Raw genomic sequence first — 19,298 nt, forward strand, 5'->3', positions numbered from 1 at the left:
TGTAAGCTTTATAATTCAGTTTTTTTCTCCCGTGCCTCTCCTGCACTGCTGCACATTAAAAGTGTGTTCCTGCACTGCCCTCCCCTCCCTGGCTGTAGCATACATTTTATGGCTATTCTTAGGGAACTGTGACTCACAGCAACCCACACTCCATTATGCTACCTGCTCTATCACGGTACACCTCCACTCTCCTATCATCTGGCTTCCATGTGTTGGTTCTGAGCCATCACAGTAATATTAACCCTGGCAAGGTAGACAGTGTTTCACAGGGGCTTTACCACCATCAATTAATGTTTATATAACAGTTGTAATTTAGCTTTTTAAGTGTGTTTATACTGTACCTTTTGTCTCATTATGGTACAGTATGGAAACAGTGCTGTGTGCACTCATTCATTTATAGCTGCTTCACATATTTGTAACTGTGGAGTTTATAGTGTGAACCTTCACACCAAAGCCTTTCACTATTTACAAAGTAGTGAAGTAGAGAAGTATTTGATAATCATGTACCATGGCAACTGACTTGATGATTCTGATAGTAACAGTGGTAAGACGTAGTTTTGATGTTGCATGAAGTTCCATATTATATGTTGCATGAGGATATGTATGTATATATCACCCTGTTTTGGAAGTGGTGCTAGCAGTATTGTTTTGTTTTTTAGAAAAGGTCTGCAAATGATCATATTTGTGTATCTGTGCTGTGTAGTAAATTATGTGTTTCTGCTTTTCAAGCATGATGCTTAACTAAATCTGCTCTAATGTTGCTGCTGATTAGATAATAGTGTCTTCATTAAATGTGTTTCTAATAAACATATTGTTAATCTTCACAGTAGACAAAAATAAATTATCAGGGATAATTCAATGTTACCATGACCAAAGTTAGTGTAGCTGTATCTTTTTGGAACTGTTGGTAGTATTGGGTCATGTTTTTGTTTGTCCTGGCAAGTATTATGGTTTATTTTTTGCTTCAGAGACCTTTATGCTAGTGATATATTGATCCACCATTGGTGCAGGGTTTGTACAGTCTGCTTTTAGTGTTTCAGGAAAAACACTCTGACTGTTTCACTATTTCTAGGTGGCAGGAGGCTCTGACTGTGTACCCCAGAACCAACAAGCAGAACCAGAAGAAAAAACGCAAGGTCGATCCACCCACTCACCAGGTAATGCACCTACTCATGCTCTCCATTAAGTGCTTTTAAGTCGCTTGCACAGATCAAGGTAAGAGTAGGAAGCAACCAAATTCACATGAAGGTCATGTTTTTTTGTGTTGGATGTGTTCGATACGATTTCTTCTTTCATTTGTGTGATAACTGTAACTGACTGCCTCTGCATATAGCAGGGAACAAGGACAGGATGGTCCCACAAACTTGACGGTATAGAAGTACAGCATTTTGAGATTATTAGGTTGAGGTGATTTAAATAAGATGGAACAATGTGCCATGTGCTGTGGAAGTATGCAGTATGAAGGCTTCTCATTCCACTCAAACTACACCAGCTGTTTTCCCCTCGGACAAAGCGTGAGAGAGGCATTGTTTCTCTGCCAGCAACATGCTTGACAGTTTATGTTATCCATATTTTCATTCTTGAGTCACATGATGTGGCATATATAGTAGAATAGTCTGAATGCCACAGATTTGTCTTTATTGTATTGGTCATTGATATGCAGGAACAAAAGGATTACAGTGATAACACCTCATGGGCATTGTAAGTCAGGCATCTACATAAACTGTGCTTGAAATTTCAGCAAAATTTTGCTTGCAACAATGTACTTCTGCTTTTACATTACATGTATTAATACACATGTCACCTGGTCAGCAGGCGGCAAACATTTGTGAGCAATCAAAATATTCCTGAGCAAACAGTGAAGACAACTGCTCACTAAAATAACATTCAGCAGTCTTTTTCAGCAATGTGACCATGATCCTCCCGCTTCTGAAACTGCTGGTGCACTCTGTTTTATTGTCATGTCCAGCAGCTGCTGTCTCACCTACCAGGCTATTGCAGAGTCCTGCCTGTTAGGTCATTTACCTTGTGGGCTTGGTCAAAACAGTTTTTTATTTTTTTTTATTTGACTGACTTCCTGTTGAGACTCCAGGTAAGTATCTGTCAAAGTGTCCTTGACCAAGACATTGGCCAAGGCTAAATCCCTGCCCTAAACTCTAAAAACTGAAATATCACAGATTTTGAAAGATCAGAAAGAGAATTTCCCCTTTAGAGAAAAGGAGGCAGATGGATAAAAAGATATGAAGTATATCTACACAAATTTTAGCAACTAAAAAATCAAAACATGGTAGTATTCAACAGTCTAAGCAAGGTGAGAAGAGTCTTTCACACCAGACATAAGACATAAAATGCCTGCAGGGAATCAAAATGCAGTTTTCATGTCAGTGCAAGCTTTATATGTGCTTTAATCAGATTTCTCCCTGTAGATAGAAATAAATTAACATGACCATGTAAAGGTACGTCACTGTAATAATAATAATGGGCATATCCTGTATTATTGTACAGACCACCCATCACGGTATACAGTTTCTCCCCTTCCCCACCTCATTTATGATGTGAGGCCAAATTTATAGTGGTTGCACACAAAATTCTCTGAAGTTCATTGTCTGGTTCCTCTAATGACGGCGCCCTGACTGACCTTGCTGAGCTTATACAAGCAGATTAATCTGCAGAGGGACAGAGGTGACACAGTGATGACCTTGACTGATATCCCATGGGACCGCTGTCATTTTAGTCTGATTTTAGTATTGTTCATCAACAATACTTCTCTATGTAGATAAGTCTACCTCTTATACTTTTGTTTGTCATATGCATCATCTAGCCGTATTGAATTGCGCTTCAGGCTTTCATCCATTTCTTTTCATCGCATTGCTAAAATGCACACTTAATTATAGTAATTACTGTAAGTAGTAAGCTGCCTCCCAGAGATTTCTCTCAGGGAACTGTTTAGTGATGCTAAAAGACTGCAAGTTCAACCACTGTATTTGAAAATCCCCTCGTCTAAATATCTAACAACATTCAACCATGTAGATGTTATAAAACTATAATTTTATTTCATCTCAATTAGTTACAGATTTCTGCTTTTAACGACAACACTAGTACAGAACCCAGCTGCTGCTGTAGGACAAGAATTCATCTTTTTCCTTGCATGTGTGTTGAATGAGCATACAGTAGCTTGAAATAACAGTCGACTGGTCAAGACCAAGTCATATAATTAGAGTTGATAACGTGTGAGGTTGTTTATGCTTTCACTGCTTGTCTCCTGTCACTTTCTATCATTGTCTCATGGGCTGGTCGGTTGTTTTGGGATGAAGCTAGGATATAGATTGTCACAGATTGTGTTATGGCTCACATATTTTCACACTTCATTGTGTCAGCACCACCTGAGGGCTCCCCTCCCACTTTTATTGAAACGACATATGCAATGAACCTGTTGTAAATACCTGGGCACAGTAGCATATGTTTGCCTTCTGGGTAGTGCTCCTAAATTGAAACACCTGACCTTAAGTACAAAGGGAAAAGATGTACTGTATCAAGAATCAGTGATAACTATTTGTGTCTGAAAGAAGTTTGTACTTTCAGATTGTTGTGTTGGCTCTTAAGCAATAAAATGCATGCTTTTGGACTAAATGAGAATGAAACAAAACCCCCATAGTTAAAATAATACAGAAACTACTGATAAAATCATTATGAGGCTGAAGTCTACCTGTATCAATTATAAAGAGCACTACATAGCACATTAACATTAAAGGCTTTTTGTGATTTGGCAGGGTGGAGTCACTCCAAGCCAGTGTTTTTCCACTGAAGACATGAATGGACACCCAGTGAGTTCAGCTTGGCCAAACGTTTTATCCTGCTTCACCTTTATAAAAATCCCAGGCTTATAAATCCCCGCCCTAATAGATTATATTTATTTCAACACCAATCAATCCCGGTGATGGCTGAATAAAAATGACCTACTTTTTGCTTCTCTCTGTGACACTGAGAGAGTGAATCTTAACACAACTGCATGTTTGTGGTGATTGAAGTAGGCTGGCTGAGTTGATGTTTGAGGGCTGCTTTGCTTTGAAAATATTCTTGATGAAGATGATTTATATGATTTTTATCCTAGAAATTCTATTAGAATATATTCCACCTCTGCAGAATGTCCTTATTCTGTTTGTTTTGTTGTCTGTATGCCAATGATACAGGTGTGTTTGCCATGAATGAACTCTTTGTTGAGCCGTCTCTTTATCCTTTTCACACACACCTCTTCTCTATTCAAAGAATTTGTAATTTTACCAATGATGAAAACATTTTTTTTGCTTTATCACTTAAATAAAGGATTTACCTAACACATAAAAAGACATGATTAGACGATGCAGCACATGTACATCAAGAAGTAATGGATTCTGAAAAAAAAGTTTTACTGTTTAATGTTTAATTATTCTTTTGATCTCTTTCCTTTTTGGGTTCCTTTTTGTAGTCTCTCTGTGACCTTACCCCCCATTATGTACTTTCCTCTTCCCATCCACTCCTTCCAATCCGATCCCCTACCCAGGAGCCTGGCCCTGCCAAGGTCACAGTGACCAGCAGTAGCAGTGGAGGCAGCATCCCGTGCCTGCCCAGCAGTATCGCCAGTGCTGAGCGTGTCCCGATGAGCCGCGCCACTCTGTGGCAGGAGGAGAGCCGCTGGAGCAGGGCCACCATCCCCTGCAGCCGCAGTGCCTCCTGTCTCAGCCAGCTGAGCCGGAGCCAACCAGACTCCAGTATCACTAGTCAGGATGGTGAGGATTAGAGGGCATGCGAGTTTTTCAGCATCTTGTACATATTGAATGCTACTGTTTCACTGTTAAATTAGGAAAATTAGGTCATTTTCGGAAATGGTTAAAGGCATTGTCAGATGACACGTCCACTATTAGTTCTCTTACTCTCTCTGATGTAAATTGCCATTAGCTGTGTGTTAATTCTTGAATTTTTTTTGGACCCCAGATGGCGGCACCATGAGCACTGGACGCAAGGTACGAGTGGAGAGTGGTTACTTTTCCCTGGAGAAGGCCAAGTCGGAGCCCTCTCCACAGCCTGCACATCATTCCCAGCCACCTCAGCCGCCTCAGCATCTGCCCCTGTCCTCTTCATTATCTTCCTCCTCATTAGGAGCTCCCAGTCCCAGGTACAACTCTGAGTCAGAACCCCAAACTTCCCCTTATCAACCCTCCCAAGATCCTCTCCCCTCTCCAGGTGCCCTCATTTCCCCTAGCTACTCCACCATCAGCTCCTCCCAGAGCTCGCTGGACTCTGAACCCAGCAGTACAGCATCGGCCTGGGAGGGCCGCGTTGGGAGCACCGGTAGCGTCAGTGGTGGAGGAGGCAGAGTGGGCCGATCTGGCAGGGAGTATGCAGCACTGTCTGATGTGCCACGGGCTCGCAGGCTGAGCTACCGCGAAGCTTTCCGCTCAGAGAAAAAGCGTCAAGAACTGCGGGCACGCACACGCAGTCCTGGCAGAGAGGAGGTGGCTCGGCTGTTTGGGGAGGAGCGCAGGTGAGAGGACATGGATAATGGTCATGCACAGGACACAACAAAAAATACTGTGAAGAGACTTTCTTGTAGCTGCTTTTTGATCGATCATATCAATGCTGAACATGTATCACATAGCAGAAACATAAATCAGATTCACTTGTGACAATGATGGCGGGGAAACATGATTAATAATCATTAATGAGCCACTGGTTGTAGCCCTTGGTATAGCCTTGAAACATATATATAGCGTGCTAAATAATCTATTAAGGTAAGGTCATGCATTGCTTAAAACATTCAGCATTTATTTTCTTAGCACCACCCTGTGGCTGCTGTCCTCGAGGCAATCCAGTCTCTTGAGCATCTTTTGCCATTGCTGCCTACCGCAGCTTACCAGTGGTTTGCCATTAATGATTTTGGGGATTGAAATGCATGTGTTACTTTCTTTTCTATTGGTCTCTACCTCTTGCTCTTGCTACCTTTGCTAGTTGGTTTTGTTGTTTTGATCTTTTCCAGGGGCTTCTGAACAGAGCTTCTCAGATCTAATGCTCAACCAACCCCTCCACCCCTGTCCCAATGCTGTTCCCTGCTGGTCACCGCTGATTCCTGCTTTCTATCATTTCATCTCTGCACTGCCTGGGAGCACACACACACACACACACACACACACACACACACACACACACACACACACACACACACACACACACACACACACACACACACACACTGTTTAATAGAAATACTTGGTTTACTGTGCATACACAAACATACTGATTGTTTTGGTTTTATGTACAGTATAGTTTCTCATCCTCTCTCATGCAACATACACAAATACACACACATTAACAATAAGAGCAGTGCCTTAAGGTAACGCCGCCTGTGTTGCCATTGCTGCTATTTCTGCAATTTGTTTAATCCACCATCCTAGTCATTTTCCTTTTCTTCTGAAGTTTAATCTCATCATATAACACTACTCTTTTATTCTCTGGTGTAACTCTGAATTGATCTCTTTGGGGATTCTACCTTAAGTTGCATATTGTTGTCTATTAAGAGGGGTTTTGAGTCTAGAACAATGTCCATAGTCAAACTACATAGTGTATGTGAAGGCTGTGCAATAATGACGGCAATGCATTCTGCAAACAACAACTGAAACTACTCCTGGACATTGATTTTTGGCTCAAATTTGCTTTCATATCATGCTATGATGCTGTCTTTATGCTATTTTGCCACCATTGGAGGACGATATACTGCATTATTGTGTTTTTTAAGAACAACCAAGTTATTTCACTACTATGTTTTTGGTATGCTGCAAGATGTCAAGAATTTGTTAAGTGAAATATGCACTTTGTATTGAGTATGTCTTTGAAAAGAATGGTCTGTTTGTGTTTCTTAGGCGTTCTCAAGTCATCGGCCGATTTGAGGAGGGTCAACCTGTAGAGCGTATGGACACAAGCAGCTCCAATGAGCTGTCCTCCAACATCTCGCTAATCCAGAGACAAGGCCGCAGCGAGAGACGCTATCTTGCTAACAAGCATGTATGCTATTCTCTTAATTAAATCTTAACTGAATGTGTGTGTATATACTACATGAGAGTTAGACAAGTTCACCCCACTTTGATGACAGGGAATAACTCCTAATATTTTTTGTTATAGGAAATGTCACTGGATGCAGGAAAGGACCGTTCAGTCCCTGATGTGTCCAGCTCCACTTTTGCCAACTTAAGAAGAGCCAAGTCACTGGACCGCAGAGTCACGGAGTCCTCAATGACTGTGAGTTCTGTATAGTACAGGGTCATAAACAGTGGACAAAGGTCCCATAAAAATGACTTTGAGATTCACATTGATTTAAGTTTAGCATTACGACCCAAACAACCAATAAGAGCCACTAGTGCAGCAACAAGGATGTGATCCCTCACCACCTTCCCAACTGTGACAGTTGTGTTTGATAGAGTGTCAGGCCAATGCAGAAGCACTGCTGCAGGGGACTGAACCCAAGTATCTATGGTGGGGAACAGTGGCATATCTGTAGGGTATGATTTTGACACAAGGATTCAAAAATGCATTTAGCGTATACTGTAAGAACAGTCTTTGATAAATAACTACACTAAGGGACACAATATAAAATGAAAAAGGCAGTTTCATGGGACATTTAAATGGTGTGGTAGGTGTGTTTTTCCATCTCAAGGAATGTGTAGGGTCAAGGACAAGATATTTCATGTGAAGGACCCAACCATTTTTGTGACACGGTATCTGAAATGATTGATACGTCCTGTAGTGATGATGTTCATATATTGTTAACATTTGCAGTATGCAAGATAAAAATATAACATGAGAGACAACAAAAATAATACACACATACTGTTTGTAATGTCCACTGCTCAGGAGAACAAAAATATGCACTGGTCAGGACATAAATAACCCAAATGGAAAAAATATGTAAAAAAGTAGTTTTTCGTAGTAGTTTTTCAAATTGGTATACATAATTTCTCTTCATTCCACACTTAGGCATTACTACACTTATTTTCTTTTTGTTAACTATGAAAAAATGTGGAAATGTTTAAAGTAAAAAAAAGTAAAAGCAGCACTCAAGCTGCTTAAAGTTGCACAGGTATCCTCCTGAGGTCCGACTCCTACCAGTCTGCTACTGATCTGAGGTCTGTTCAGAAAGTGCTGTAGGGGTGATCCAGTCAGTGTGTGGTTGTTCTCTCTGCCCAAGCTGCAGCTGCCAGAACCCCCGCCCACACACACACACACACACACACACACGCACACCCACACAGGGACACACCACTGCCGTCACCGCTACTGATCATTATAAATAGCCAGCCGAGAAGCAGCCGCAGTTGTGTGTATGTCCCTGGGACAGACAGAAAGAAACAGATTGTCAACATATAAAGGGAAAGCAGTTAGCCATCAGAATGACCCTCTGCCAGGCGGTGACTCCACACCTGATGAAGCTCAAGAAAAACAAGGTATTGTTGAGCGAGCAGAAGCCAGGTTTTGGACAAATGATTTACTTTAGTCTATAAACAGACCAGAGCTTGGTTTCAATGTACAGCAGTTTGTGTTTCACAGGGAAGGTTCAGCTCCCGCCACTCAGTCTCTTTAGTTGGAGTTGTGTATTGGCAGTTATACTTCTTGAGCTGAGGTGGTGGCCTAAATGTAAACAAATGAACATAAATGTAACTGTGTGTGGAGAGATGTGAATTATATATTCTAATTACATCATTCATAAGTGATGAAGACTTCTGTTATACTGACAAATTAGTATAAAATGTTTGCTTCTATCCTGATTTTCTGTGTTTGCCCTTTTCTCTATTTATGTGCTTAATATTTAATTGAAAGTCACATCTAACTGATTAATTTGTAATGAGTTAATACAGTTGTATCACATGATATCACATCACTCTTTCTCGTCACTGCAGCCAGATCTGCTGAACTTCAAAAAAGGATGGATGACAAAGCTGTATGAAGATGCAATGGTAATTTGTTGTTAACAGTAAGATTAAATGACGATCTGCCTCTTTTGCCTACTGAAGTAACATCATATTTTATGTATAGTATTTTATGTATAGACTATACTTGTACCAGTGTCTTAAATGTGATTATTTTCTGCTTTCTTTAAGCTTCTATGATAGTAAACTGACTATCTTTGGTTTGTGGACTGTTGGTAGGGACAAATTTTGAGGTTGCAATTAATGGTGTCTTTTTTCATCTTAGTGGAAGAAACACTGGTTTGTCCTCACAGATCAGAGTCTAAGGTACTACAAGGACTCAATAGCTGAGGAGGTAAGACTTGTCTTTAAAGGGATTGTAAGGATTTTTGATGTAAATGAATCATTTATTAACAAGGATTTTTTTTCTGTTATGTCTTTTTTTTTCTTCAGGCTTCAGAACTGGATGGTGAGATTGACCTTTCCACATGTTATGATGTCAAAGAGTTCCCAGTCCAGAGGAATTATGGCTTTCAAATCCTGGTAAGTGTTGATTCTTCATCATGGACAGATGGATGGTTGCTTGGTTGACTTAATGTCATAGCAAATACTAAATACATTTGATTACAGATGACTACAGGTACATAAACACAGCGGCTGTGATGAATAAGCAGAAAGACTAAAGAACGGATAAGTGGAGATATTAACTGATAGTCCTTACAAATAAGGTATGAGATGAAGGCATTAAGTGCTGTCATGTCATTGATCATTCCGCGTCATTATTCACAGTAAAGATGAACCTCATTGTCTACACAGTGTAGCTCTTCTGTCTCCCGCCGGTCTATAAACAGCCTTAGACACCATGTGGTGATACTTTAGGTATCAGGTTTTGCCATTTCTCTTTTTGAAATGATTCTTTGTCTGTCATGAAGGATGTCACTTGACTTGTCATCTCTCTGTGAAAGGCTGACCTCATAGTGGTCTAAATCTGCTACAGCTGTTACCAGCCTTGCTTTGTCTCTCTGAACCCATTTGCCCCTCATCCTGCACAATATGTTTACCTAACCTCTCGCATTCATTCAAGACTTGACCTTGTCCACATTTGTTCAATAACACTCCTGTTTTTTTAAATATTAATGTAGAGCTGCAACGATTAGTCGATCAATAGAAAATTAATCGCCAACTGTTTTGATAATTGATTCATCGTTTTGAGTCATTTTTAAGAGAAAATACTAAAATTTCCTTCTTCCACTGTCTTAAATGTGATTATTTGCTGGTTTCTTTAGGCTTCTATGATAGTAAATTGATTATCACATTGACTATGTGGATTGTGGACTATTGGTAGAGACAAATTTTGAGGTTGCATCCCGGGCTCTGGGAAACTGTGACATTTTTCACCATTTTCTTACATTTTATATACCAAACGACTCATCGATTAATTGAGAAAATAAGCAAACAGATTAATTGATAATGGAAAATTTTACTGTTAAACATTTTTCGCACTTGTTGCAAAAATATTTACAGGAAGTGTATAGTTGCTTGCAATGTAAACATCGATTTGATGTCAGTGGGGTTTTGCTCCTGCTACATTTAGATAAACTTGCAGCAGCAGCAGCTACAATGTCATTACTTTGGTTTACATCAGCTTGAGGCAGCTTCCCCGGCTATTTTGTGGAGGAAGTCAGAAATAGAGTAGTGGAGAGGATCGTTGTGTCTTTGGCTGAGAACAACATGGGTTTGGTGTCGAGAAATTAATAACTCTAGTATTTATATCTACTCTCTCTGCTCCATGTTCAGGCTGGAAGGGGCTGTTGTTCTGTCATTAGTGTAGCTGTAGTGTAGAGTTGAACACTGGTTGAAATCCTGATGTGTGGAATGAAGTACCTGGTCCTTTAAAAGCCATTACTGTGTCCTCGGAGGCTTTAACGCAGATCTGTGGTCTTTAAGAAATCACTTAAGTGCCACTAGAGGTCACTGTGATTTTAAATTTATTGCACACACAAAGCTGACTTATAAAACCATTTAGTGTAGGACACCTCTCTTCAAAAGAAGATTTCTACTTATTCAACTTTGTCTGCTCAGAACAGTTTTCTAAAAGTTGATATTTTTCACAATGTAGGGATAGAAGAAGGCAGTTGGCAACTAAATGTAATATTGTGTAATTATGCACATAGAAGTCTTCCTCCTGCCTTCAGCTTGTATTTAAATCCAGCTTTAGTGGTGTGAAAATCAAAACTGATAGTAGCACATAAATGATTAAAAATGTTCGATGGAATAGATTAATGAAAGAATAAATGGTAAATCTGAAACCATTTTTCTAACTTTTTTGTTGAATAAAAATTTAAAATATGAGCTTACAGCATCACACAGACTAACTATATGGCAGTCCTCTGAAATCTCCCATGTTTAGCAGATCTTAGGGCAGTAATCAAGAGAAGAAAAAATCTAGCATATTACAGCTAGCAGAGTGGTGTGCTGATTTGATTATACAGTAAATTGAATGTGTCTAGTCTAGTCAGTGTTAAAATTGTGGATGTGGTAACAGCCTAAAAATACACTGTTTTGCTTGCTATATGCTCAGTGTTCGTTTGGTGTTTTAATGTTCTGCTCTCAAACAAGCATTCAAAACTGAACTAAGTGTAGATTGACAGCAAAGGAGAAGTACAGCCAGGCATGTTTTGCCTCTTTTTCACTGTTCATTCAACCATTATTCTACTGCCGGTAAAACAGTGTAATGAGTGGCTACCTGACAACAGACGGGAACCTGTGCTTAGATTTTTATTATTATTTTTTTTTGTCAAAAGGGTATTTTAATGTCATGCCTGTCTGTTTGCAGTGTAAAGATGGAGCGTGCACCCTGTCAGCCATGACCTCTGGAATCCGTCGCAACTGGATTCAGGCCATCATGAAGAATGTGCGACCAACTATTGCCCCCGATGTCACCCGGTAAAATAATCAACCCTTAACCACTGGAAGATATAATAGCTGCTTTTCTCACTTATTTTATCTTAATCCCTCTCTCCTCCCCCTCATCCTCTCTTCCCTCTTTCTCTTCCTCCCTTGACCGGTATTTTCAACCTGCTTCCAGGAAAAACATCTCTCTGAAACTATCCGTTCTGAAGCCCAGGTTGGAAAGCTTGTGTGTTGAATATCTCCCCCTCCTCGAACAGTGATGTAATTGCTCAGCAATGTCAGCCCCAGCGTGTTTGTCATCCTGCCCTGTCATGTGATTGTTGAGTAATGTCTCCCTGTCAGTTGTGCCACTGTAGAGACACACACTGCAATCACATCAACAAACTAGAATAATCTACCCAACCTGTCCTAACCTGACTTTTTTTTTTTTTTTTGTTAGCATTAATTTCAGTGTTTTTTAAGTTGAATATTTCCTTTCAGATGGCTCATCACATGTGATACTGAGTGACACACTTTACGCTGCCAGTGTGTCTCTTAGGAAGCTCTCTCCAATGGGAGAATGTGTGATATTTTTGGCATTTGTGCACAGACGCCTCACAGACACCTCTTTCTCATTCTTGAGCTCTGTCCCTTCTCATTTTCCCCTTACTCACACTTCCTGACACCTCAACACAACGTGATGAAAATAGATTTGTCAGTCAGGTCATTTTTAAAAAATGCTCTGCAGTTTACTGCAAACACATTCTTCACGTTAAGCCACTGTATAAATGGCATTTACATAGCAGCTAAAGGCAGACATCTGCCATAAGGCTTATGTTAGATCATGAGTGTGAAGCTTTTATCCAGTGTAATGTGTAGTGTGCCTTTTAAACGTTTTGATGTTAATGCTTTGACCTTCATGCATTCTGTTGGTTTTATCATGCACAGTCAAATGATGCTGCACTGCCAGAATGTGTGCATTCTTTGTCCTGCAAAGCTTTATGTTATAGTATTGTAGCTTGAGCTGCTGAAAATATAAAAAAGGAGCCACCCTGTATAACTTTTTAATTGTTGTGTTTTTGTTCATATCTTCTTCAGATCCCTCCCCGAGGAGAAGATAAAAGCCCAAGTGACGCTGGAGCCATGTCCACAGGGCACCCTTGACTCAAGCCCCAGTCCTGAAAGCCCCAAGACTGATGGCAACAGACAGCCAGCTGGCAACAATGCTTCCGCCCCTACCTCTGAGCCGCGAAAAAGCAGAGTTCGTGAGCGCAGACGAGAGGGCCGCTCAAAGACCTTTGACTGGTCTGAGTTCAAAGTGGAACAGACAGAAAAGCCTGTGAAGGAACGGGCAGACACAGTCGACCTCAGCTCATCGTTCTCCACAACCTCCTCCTATTGCTCTCCCTCTTCTTCCCCTTCCTCATTAGCATCCTCTCCTGTGTCTACCTCCTCCCTCCAAACATCCTCTTTATCAGGTGCTCACCCACCTTCTATGACAGAAGAAGCAGAAAAGGAAAATATTAGGAGAGGTATCCCTCCACACAGCACAACCAGTGTAACCCACATGCCAAATACTGTTACTGTTACCTTGACATCCACACTAAACACTACATCACCGGTACAGCCATCAATGCCTGAATGCCAAGAGCAAGGAAAGATGGAGGTAGACCACCCTACAGCTGTACACACTGCTAGTGAAGACAAGACGGACAAGAAAACACCAGGTGTCCAGGAAGAGATTGAGCAGCGATGGCATCAGGTAGAGACAACGCCATTAAGAGAAGAGAAGCAAGTGCCCATCACCACAGCTGTAGCAAACTCTGGTAACTCTGAGAGATTGCCCGCACATGAGCTTGCTGCACTACTAGACAAAGAGGTGTGTTTCCTCAATGTGGTCATATACATCATATTTAAGGTAGCGAAGCATCTTCTGCCATTTATACTTTTTTCTCTTTCCTTTCTCTGTTTAGTTGGGACAAAAGCAGAAGGAGCTGGACCGTCTGCAGAAGCAGAACAACCTTTTAAAAGAGCAGTTGGAAGATGCTCTCGGGAGAGAACAAAGTGCCAGAGAGGGCTATGTACTGCAGGTACCAAACTCACCAACCATCATGCAGGATTCGTCTTTTAAAATTGCACTCATTACATTGTTATCTTGAACGTTATAGAATTGTATTCGGATTTTGCAAGGTAGTATAAATGTACTGGTCAAACACATGCTGCACCATTTCTTTTAACTATACCCCACAGAGCAATGTAGATTGTATTTTTGTTATACAGTCTACTGCCTCTTGATTGTCAGATACTTTGTGTGGCTACTGTAAATTGTATGAAATCTACTAACAGGTGTGGGTGCTTATTCTCTGAAACTGATATGCATGGTTGTGGTGTTCTTAGCATGAGTTTTCACTAACTTTTGCTACGGAGTTTCACATCTCCTGGGAAAATAATTGATTTGAACTGATATACTTAAGGTAAGAAACTTGATCAAGAAGCCTTGCGCTGTGCTTTTTCCTCTCTGTTCATCTCTGCTTTGTTTGTGTGTCCTTTCCAAGCTTTAGTTCTGCATGCTTTTTGGTGTTTCAGAATTGCATATTTGAACTAATTGCTTTTTTACATTGGGCACTTTTAAGTTTATACAGTGAAATTATTACAGAGTCAGAATGGTTATTTTGTTGTATCACATCACATTTACTTCACATTTACTTTACTTTTTATTTTTAAATCACTACATTTATCACCCAATGAAGTTTTTTTTTTTTGGGGTGTATTCATTCAAACTTTTCAATTTCCGAGTCACCTCTGAAAAAGCACAGTGGAAGCTTGGGGAAGAAAACCTCTTACCAAAAGAGAGATTGAAATCAAGAAAGGAGAATCTTATTTTCCTGATAACTCCCGAGATGTGGTTCTCTGTATATGGGAGGGAAAGTAAGGTGATGTCATTAATGAAACTGTCTCATCAATCTTTTTCAAGAGTGCAACACCCCCTCCCTCCTCACCGCACAGAGTGCCATGGCAACATTTGCACAAGCTGAACCAAGATTTGCAGGGCGAATTGGAGTCCCAAAAGCGCAAGCAGGATGTTGCTCACCAACAGATTCGGACGCTAAAAAGAAGCTACACCGAAGCCCAGGATGCTGTAGACCGTCATGAGGCTGATATTCAGGCTCTGCAGGCTAAACTAGCATCTGCCATGGCTGAAATCTTAGCTAGTGAACAGGCAGTGGTCCGTATGCGCAATGAGCTCAAGCTGGAACAAGAACGTTCAAAGGAACAAGAAGATGAATATGGACGCAGCGAGGTCACCTTACGAGCCCAGCTAAAGGACAGTGAAGATAGACTCCGTGAAGTAGAGGCTAGCCTCTTGGAAAGGAAACAGGCCCTTAGGCACCTGGAGCGCCAACAGGCCCTGCAGCGAGACCACCTGAGAGAGATACAGAGGCTGCAGGAAAGGCTGCAAGAGGTGACTGCTCGACTACGTGCTACGGAAGAAGGTCAAGCACTGAAGGAAGAGCGTCTGAGGAAGGAGCAGCATAGCATGCAAGAGAGTCATGAGAGGGAAAGACAAAATCTGTGCAAAAGATTAGCTGATGCTGAAACTGCACGAAAAGAGATGGAGGACAGACTGTTGGAGGCTGAACAGCAGGTGGAAGCCCTGTTAAGAGGGAGGCAGGCCTCAGGAGGAAAAGAATACAGGGAGGAAATACTGAAGTTGCAAGAGGAGCTGGCCCAGAAGACTGACATGGTTGAGTCACTGAGGGAGAGTGTGCGTAGGCTAGAAGAAGAGAAAAGTCACCTCACTTGCCGCTGTCAGGAGCTTCTCAACCAGATTTCAGAGGCAGACCGCGAGGTGAACAAGCTCCGCAATCGTCTGGAGACAGAAGAGGCTGATTACTTCACCCTGGAACACTCATATGAGAGGGCTACCCAAGAGTTTCAGAAAATGAGCCAGTTCCTTAGAGAGAAAGAGGAGGAGATCCGGCAGACTAAGGAGATGTATGAGAGGCTGGTGGAACGCAAGGAAGAGGACTTGAAAGAGGCACTTGTTAAAATGACTGCACTTGGTAACAGCTTGGAGGAAACAGAACAGAAGTTGCAAGCTAAAGAGGAACTTCTTTGTCAAATGAGTCAAAGTCTCTTAGATAAGGTTGAGCCCTGTACTGCTGAAAAGGATCTGCAAGCCAAGCTTGTGGTAGCAGAGGACCGCATTGCAGAGCTAGAGCAACACCTCAATGCCCTGCAGCTGGGCTATGCTGATCTACGCATGGAAAGGCAGCAAATCCCTGGACAGAGTAAGAAGGGAAGGGTTAAAACATCAGCCTCCTTATCAGCAAACACACTTGCCTTTGACAATACATCTAAGACAGACAACTCCCTAGATGATAAGGAGTCTCAAGCTAAGAGACCAAGGATACGTTTTTCCAGTATTCAGTGCCAAAAATACAACAACTTAGAGGACCTGGATGCTAGCCACGTCAGCAGTACCTTTGTAGACACAAGACAAAAAGTTAACCAGGACGTAGATGAAGACATCCATCTAACTGATCAAAATATCTCTTCTGATATCGCATTCCCATATACTAGTGACTCAGAGAAGTTTATCTCCATTATACATGCCCTAGAAACCAAACTGCTAGCCACTGAGGAAAAGCTAAGAAACCTCACACAGAATCTAGAAGAGCAACGATCCAACCAAGCTGAAGACATGTCCAAGATTGATCTAAAGATGACAGAAAAGGAGCCCTACTCAGAGAAAGAGTTCAGTTGTGAAAGTGGGGTTCAGATTAGTGCTGCCAATAAGCATTATGCCAAGGCCCTGGTGTGCGTGGAAAATAGTCGAGAGAAAGTCAGGCTTATTCTCGGTGGCTGTCATGATACCACCGATTCACAGCTTCACTCGTTGTCAGAGATAGAAAATGAGTTGTTCAATGCATCACTGTACATCCGTCAAGGACAAAAGACCTTGGAAGAGCAATCACCAGTGGTCCCTCAAAATCAAAACCCAGAGATGCTAGATAAAGAGGCAATGTATCTCTATGCCAAAACTTTGTCTTTTGAGGCAGTAGTTTTGAACAAAATGGCTTTGTTAATACAGACCTCCAAGTCTGACCTCCTGCAAGCTCTCGCTGAGATATGGGGAGACATAGAGAACATTAAAAGAAGCGAAAAAGATTGCTTGTCTATAGTTTATGCTGATGTCTTGACCAGGAAGTTGATGTTAGAGAGTGCATTTTGGAAAGACCTGGAGAAAGCTGAGACGCAGTGTGAACACTCAGATGTTGCTAAATCAAAAGAGGGCAGTGTTCCAGCGGATGCAGATGTTGACTCCACAGTTATCTTTAACACCTTCATTAAAGCAGAACTAGCTTACTCTGTTCAAAACCTTAAACTTTGCTATGAAGAGAAATTCAGGCTACTAAAAAGGGAGTTGGCTGAAGCCCGTAACAACGTATATCAAAGGGAAATGGCTTTGAAAGCGATTATTGAAGCTTCCAAAAGGCCAGATTTGAAAAATGTAATAAAAGAAGTCAAAAATAACTTTGGCTTTGGTAAACAAAAGTTAGCTGATATTCATCCCCCTGAACTTGCTCCTTACATGGAGCAGATTGAACTGCAAGAGGCTAGAGACCTTGCTGAGGAAATCATTGACAGACAATTGGCGGAAGAAATACCCTCTTTTGGCGTTGACTCCATTGAGTCACTTCAAAATGCACATGACAATCTGGCTACTGAGCTTCAAAGACAGGCAGCAATCCTGCATAAGTATGCTCAAGAGATAGAAAGTGGTGGAAACCATCCTGAATTGGCTAAAATGATCCATGCTCTTTTAGGACACCAAACTTCACATACCTTCACAAGTACTTCTCTTTGTATGCATGAAGCCCTCATGCAGGCTCAAGTAGCTTATGTGGCATGCAGGTTACGCGCCATACATGAACAAGACTTGGGCTGGTGTAAACAGGCAGGTCAGAACATGGATGCCCTTGTCCAGCAGCATGCCCACAGTGTCAGTGCAATCCAAGAGAAATACGAAGTATCCTTACAGGAGGAGCGCCAGAACTTTACACAAACAGTTGCCACTCTCCACAATGAGAACCAAACACTAAAGAGTGAGATCAGCAAACGTGTGAACCAGCTCTCCCAGCAGCAGGAGCAGCTGACCCTCCTGGAGGAGCATTTCCAGAAGGAGAAGGAAGAGCTGAGGCAGAGGCACAAGCAAGAGCTAAGCCAGGCAGAGCAAGGGCGTGCCTCGACAGAGCTGGCCCTCATGGAAACCACAGCTGATAGCCAACGAAAGCTAGAAGTCCTGCTGGTGGACATGGACACCATGGAGGAGCAGCACAAGAGTCATGTTAGAAAACTGGAGGACCAGTTTGAACAGAGGATCTGTGAGCTTCAGCATATCCACCAAGAGGAGATTGAAAAGTTGCATTCCCAGTATATGGAAAACATTCGATGTATCCAAGAGCACCAACAGGACAAAAAAGGCCTTGAGGTTTCCCACTCACCTCCCTTTGATGAGGCCACAACACCGATGGAAGAGGAGGAGCAGGGAAAGAGGGAGGATGCACAGACCATGTCAGAGGTAGACTCCATGGTGGTTCTGAAGGACAGGATCCAGGAGTTGGAGACACAGATGAACACCATGAGGGACGAACTGGAGAACAAGCACCTAGAAGGAGATGTGGCCAGCCTGAGAGAGAAATACCAGAGAGACTTTGAAAGTCTTAAGGTTTTTGCTCTTTAATTTTGTCTTAGTGAATATCTATGAGAGAGTAGTAAATAAATAGTGAAATAGCTGAATAAGTAGTTGATTTTTGTCCAATCTACTAATATTCACAGAAAATTTGGAACTGGGAAATGGTGTGATTTGAAATGATTTAACACATTTAAACCAACAACCTGGATAATCAGTGTGCTTGCAAATTGTGAATGTAAATGTAGCTTTGAAGGATGTCCCGATTTTTTTTTTTTTTCTTTTCTTTTTTTTCCCATAAACAAGTCTCTTTTTAAAAAGTATTTTATATGTGCTGATACCAAGCCTAACATTTATTGTTAGCCATGCTAGCGATGTAGCTCTACGGACGGCAACAGACACGACTTTGGTCCAGACTCAATATCTCAGCAATATTGGACGGATTTCTAATTTTGATATTATATGTGATTATTATATGATTTTCATGGTTCCCAGACAATGAAGCTTACTGACTTTTTTGATCCTGACATTTCATATAGCACCACCAGCAGGTCAAATTGATCAATTATTATGTGAACTACAGTATATCCACATCTTCTAGATGGATTGGCTCAAAAGTGGTGTAAACATTCATAGCTTCCGGACTGTGGATCCTAATTACTAATGTTGATTTCCTGTAGCACCACTGTAAAGTTCACATGTGTGGTTTTGAGTGAAATATCTCAACAACTATTGGATGAACTTCTGTGTCAGTTGGTACAGTCATTCATGTTCCC

General features: G+C 41.4%; 1 protein-coding gene across 5 annotated transcripts in view; it reads left to right on the forward strand.

Moving 5' to 3' along the window:
- The window catches only part of si:ch73-103b11.2 (protein outspread), a 49,914-nt gene that overhangs the window by 23,546 nt on the left and 7,070 nt on the right, over positions 1–19,298 (forward strand). For 2 of the 5 annotated variants that reach the window (XR_010924982.1, XM_067576896.1), the window contains exons 5-18: positions 1,073–1,157; positions 3,771–3,824; positions 4,541–4,766; positions 4,972–5,521; positions 6,894–7,035; positions 7,153–7,269; positions 8,925–8,981; positions 9,220–9,288; positions 9,387–9,476; positions 11,770–11,879; positions 12,022–12,060; positions 12,924–13,704; positions 13,799–13,915; positions 14,800–18,558. Coding sequence is in view for 4 of the 5 variants with exons in the window: in XM_067576896.1 (XP_067432997.1) it covers positions 1,073–1,157; positions 3,771–3,824; positions 4,541–4,766; positions 4,972–5,521; positions 6,894–7,035; positions 7,153–7,269; positions 8,925–8,981; positions 9,220–9,288; positions 9,387–9,476; positions 11,770–11,879; positions 12,022–12,060; positions 12,924–13,704; positions 13,799–13,915; positions 14,800–18,558 (6,196 nt within the window). In the remaining variant the exon portion in view is untranslated. The remainder of the gene's footprint in view (positions 1–1,072; positions 1,158–3,770; positions 3,825–4,540; positions 4,767–4,971; positions 5,522–6,893; positions 7,036–7,152; positions 7,270–8,924; positions 8,982–9,219; positions 9,289–9,386; positions 9,477–11,769; positions 11,880–12,021; positions 12,061–12,923; positions 13,705–13,798; positions 13,916–14,799; positions 18,559–19,298) is intronic. The other 3 variants (XM_067576900.1, XM_067576898.1, XM_067576897.1) reach the window with 3 other exon arrangements.

The sequence above is a fragment of the Thunnus thynnus genome, chromosome 20 (assembly GCF_963924715.1).
Source record: "Thunnus thynnus chromosome 20, fThuThy2.1, whole genome shotgun sequence".
Classification (NCBI taxonomy): Eukaryota; Metazoa; Chordata; class Actinopteri; order Scombriformes; family Scombridae; genus Thunnus; species Thunnus thynnus.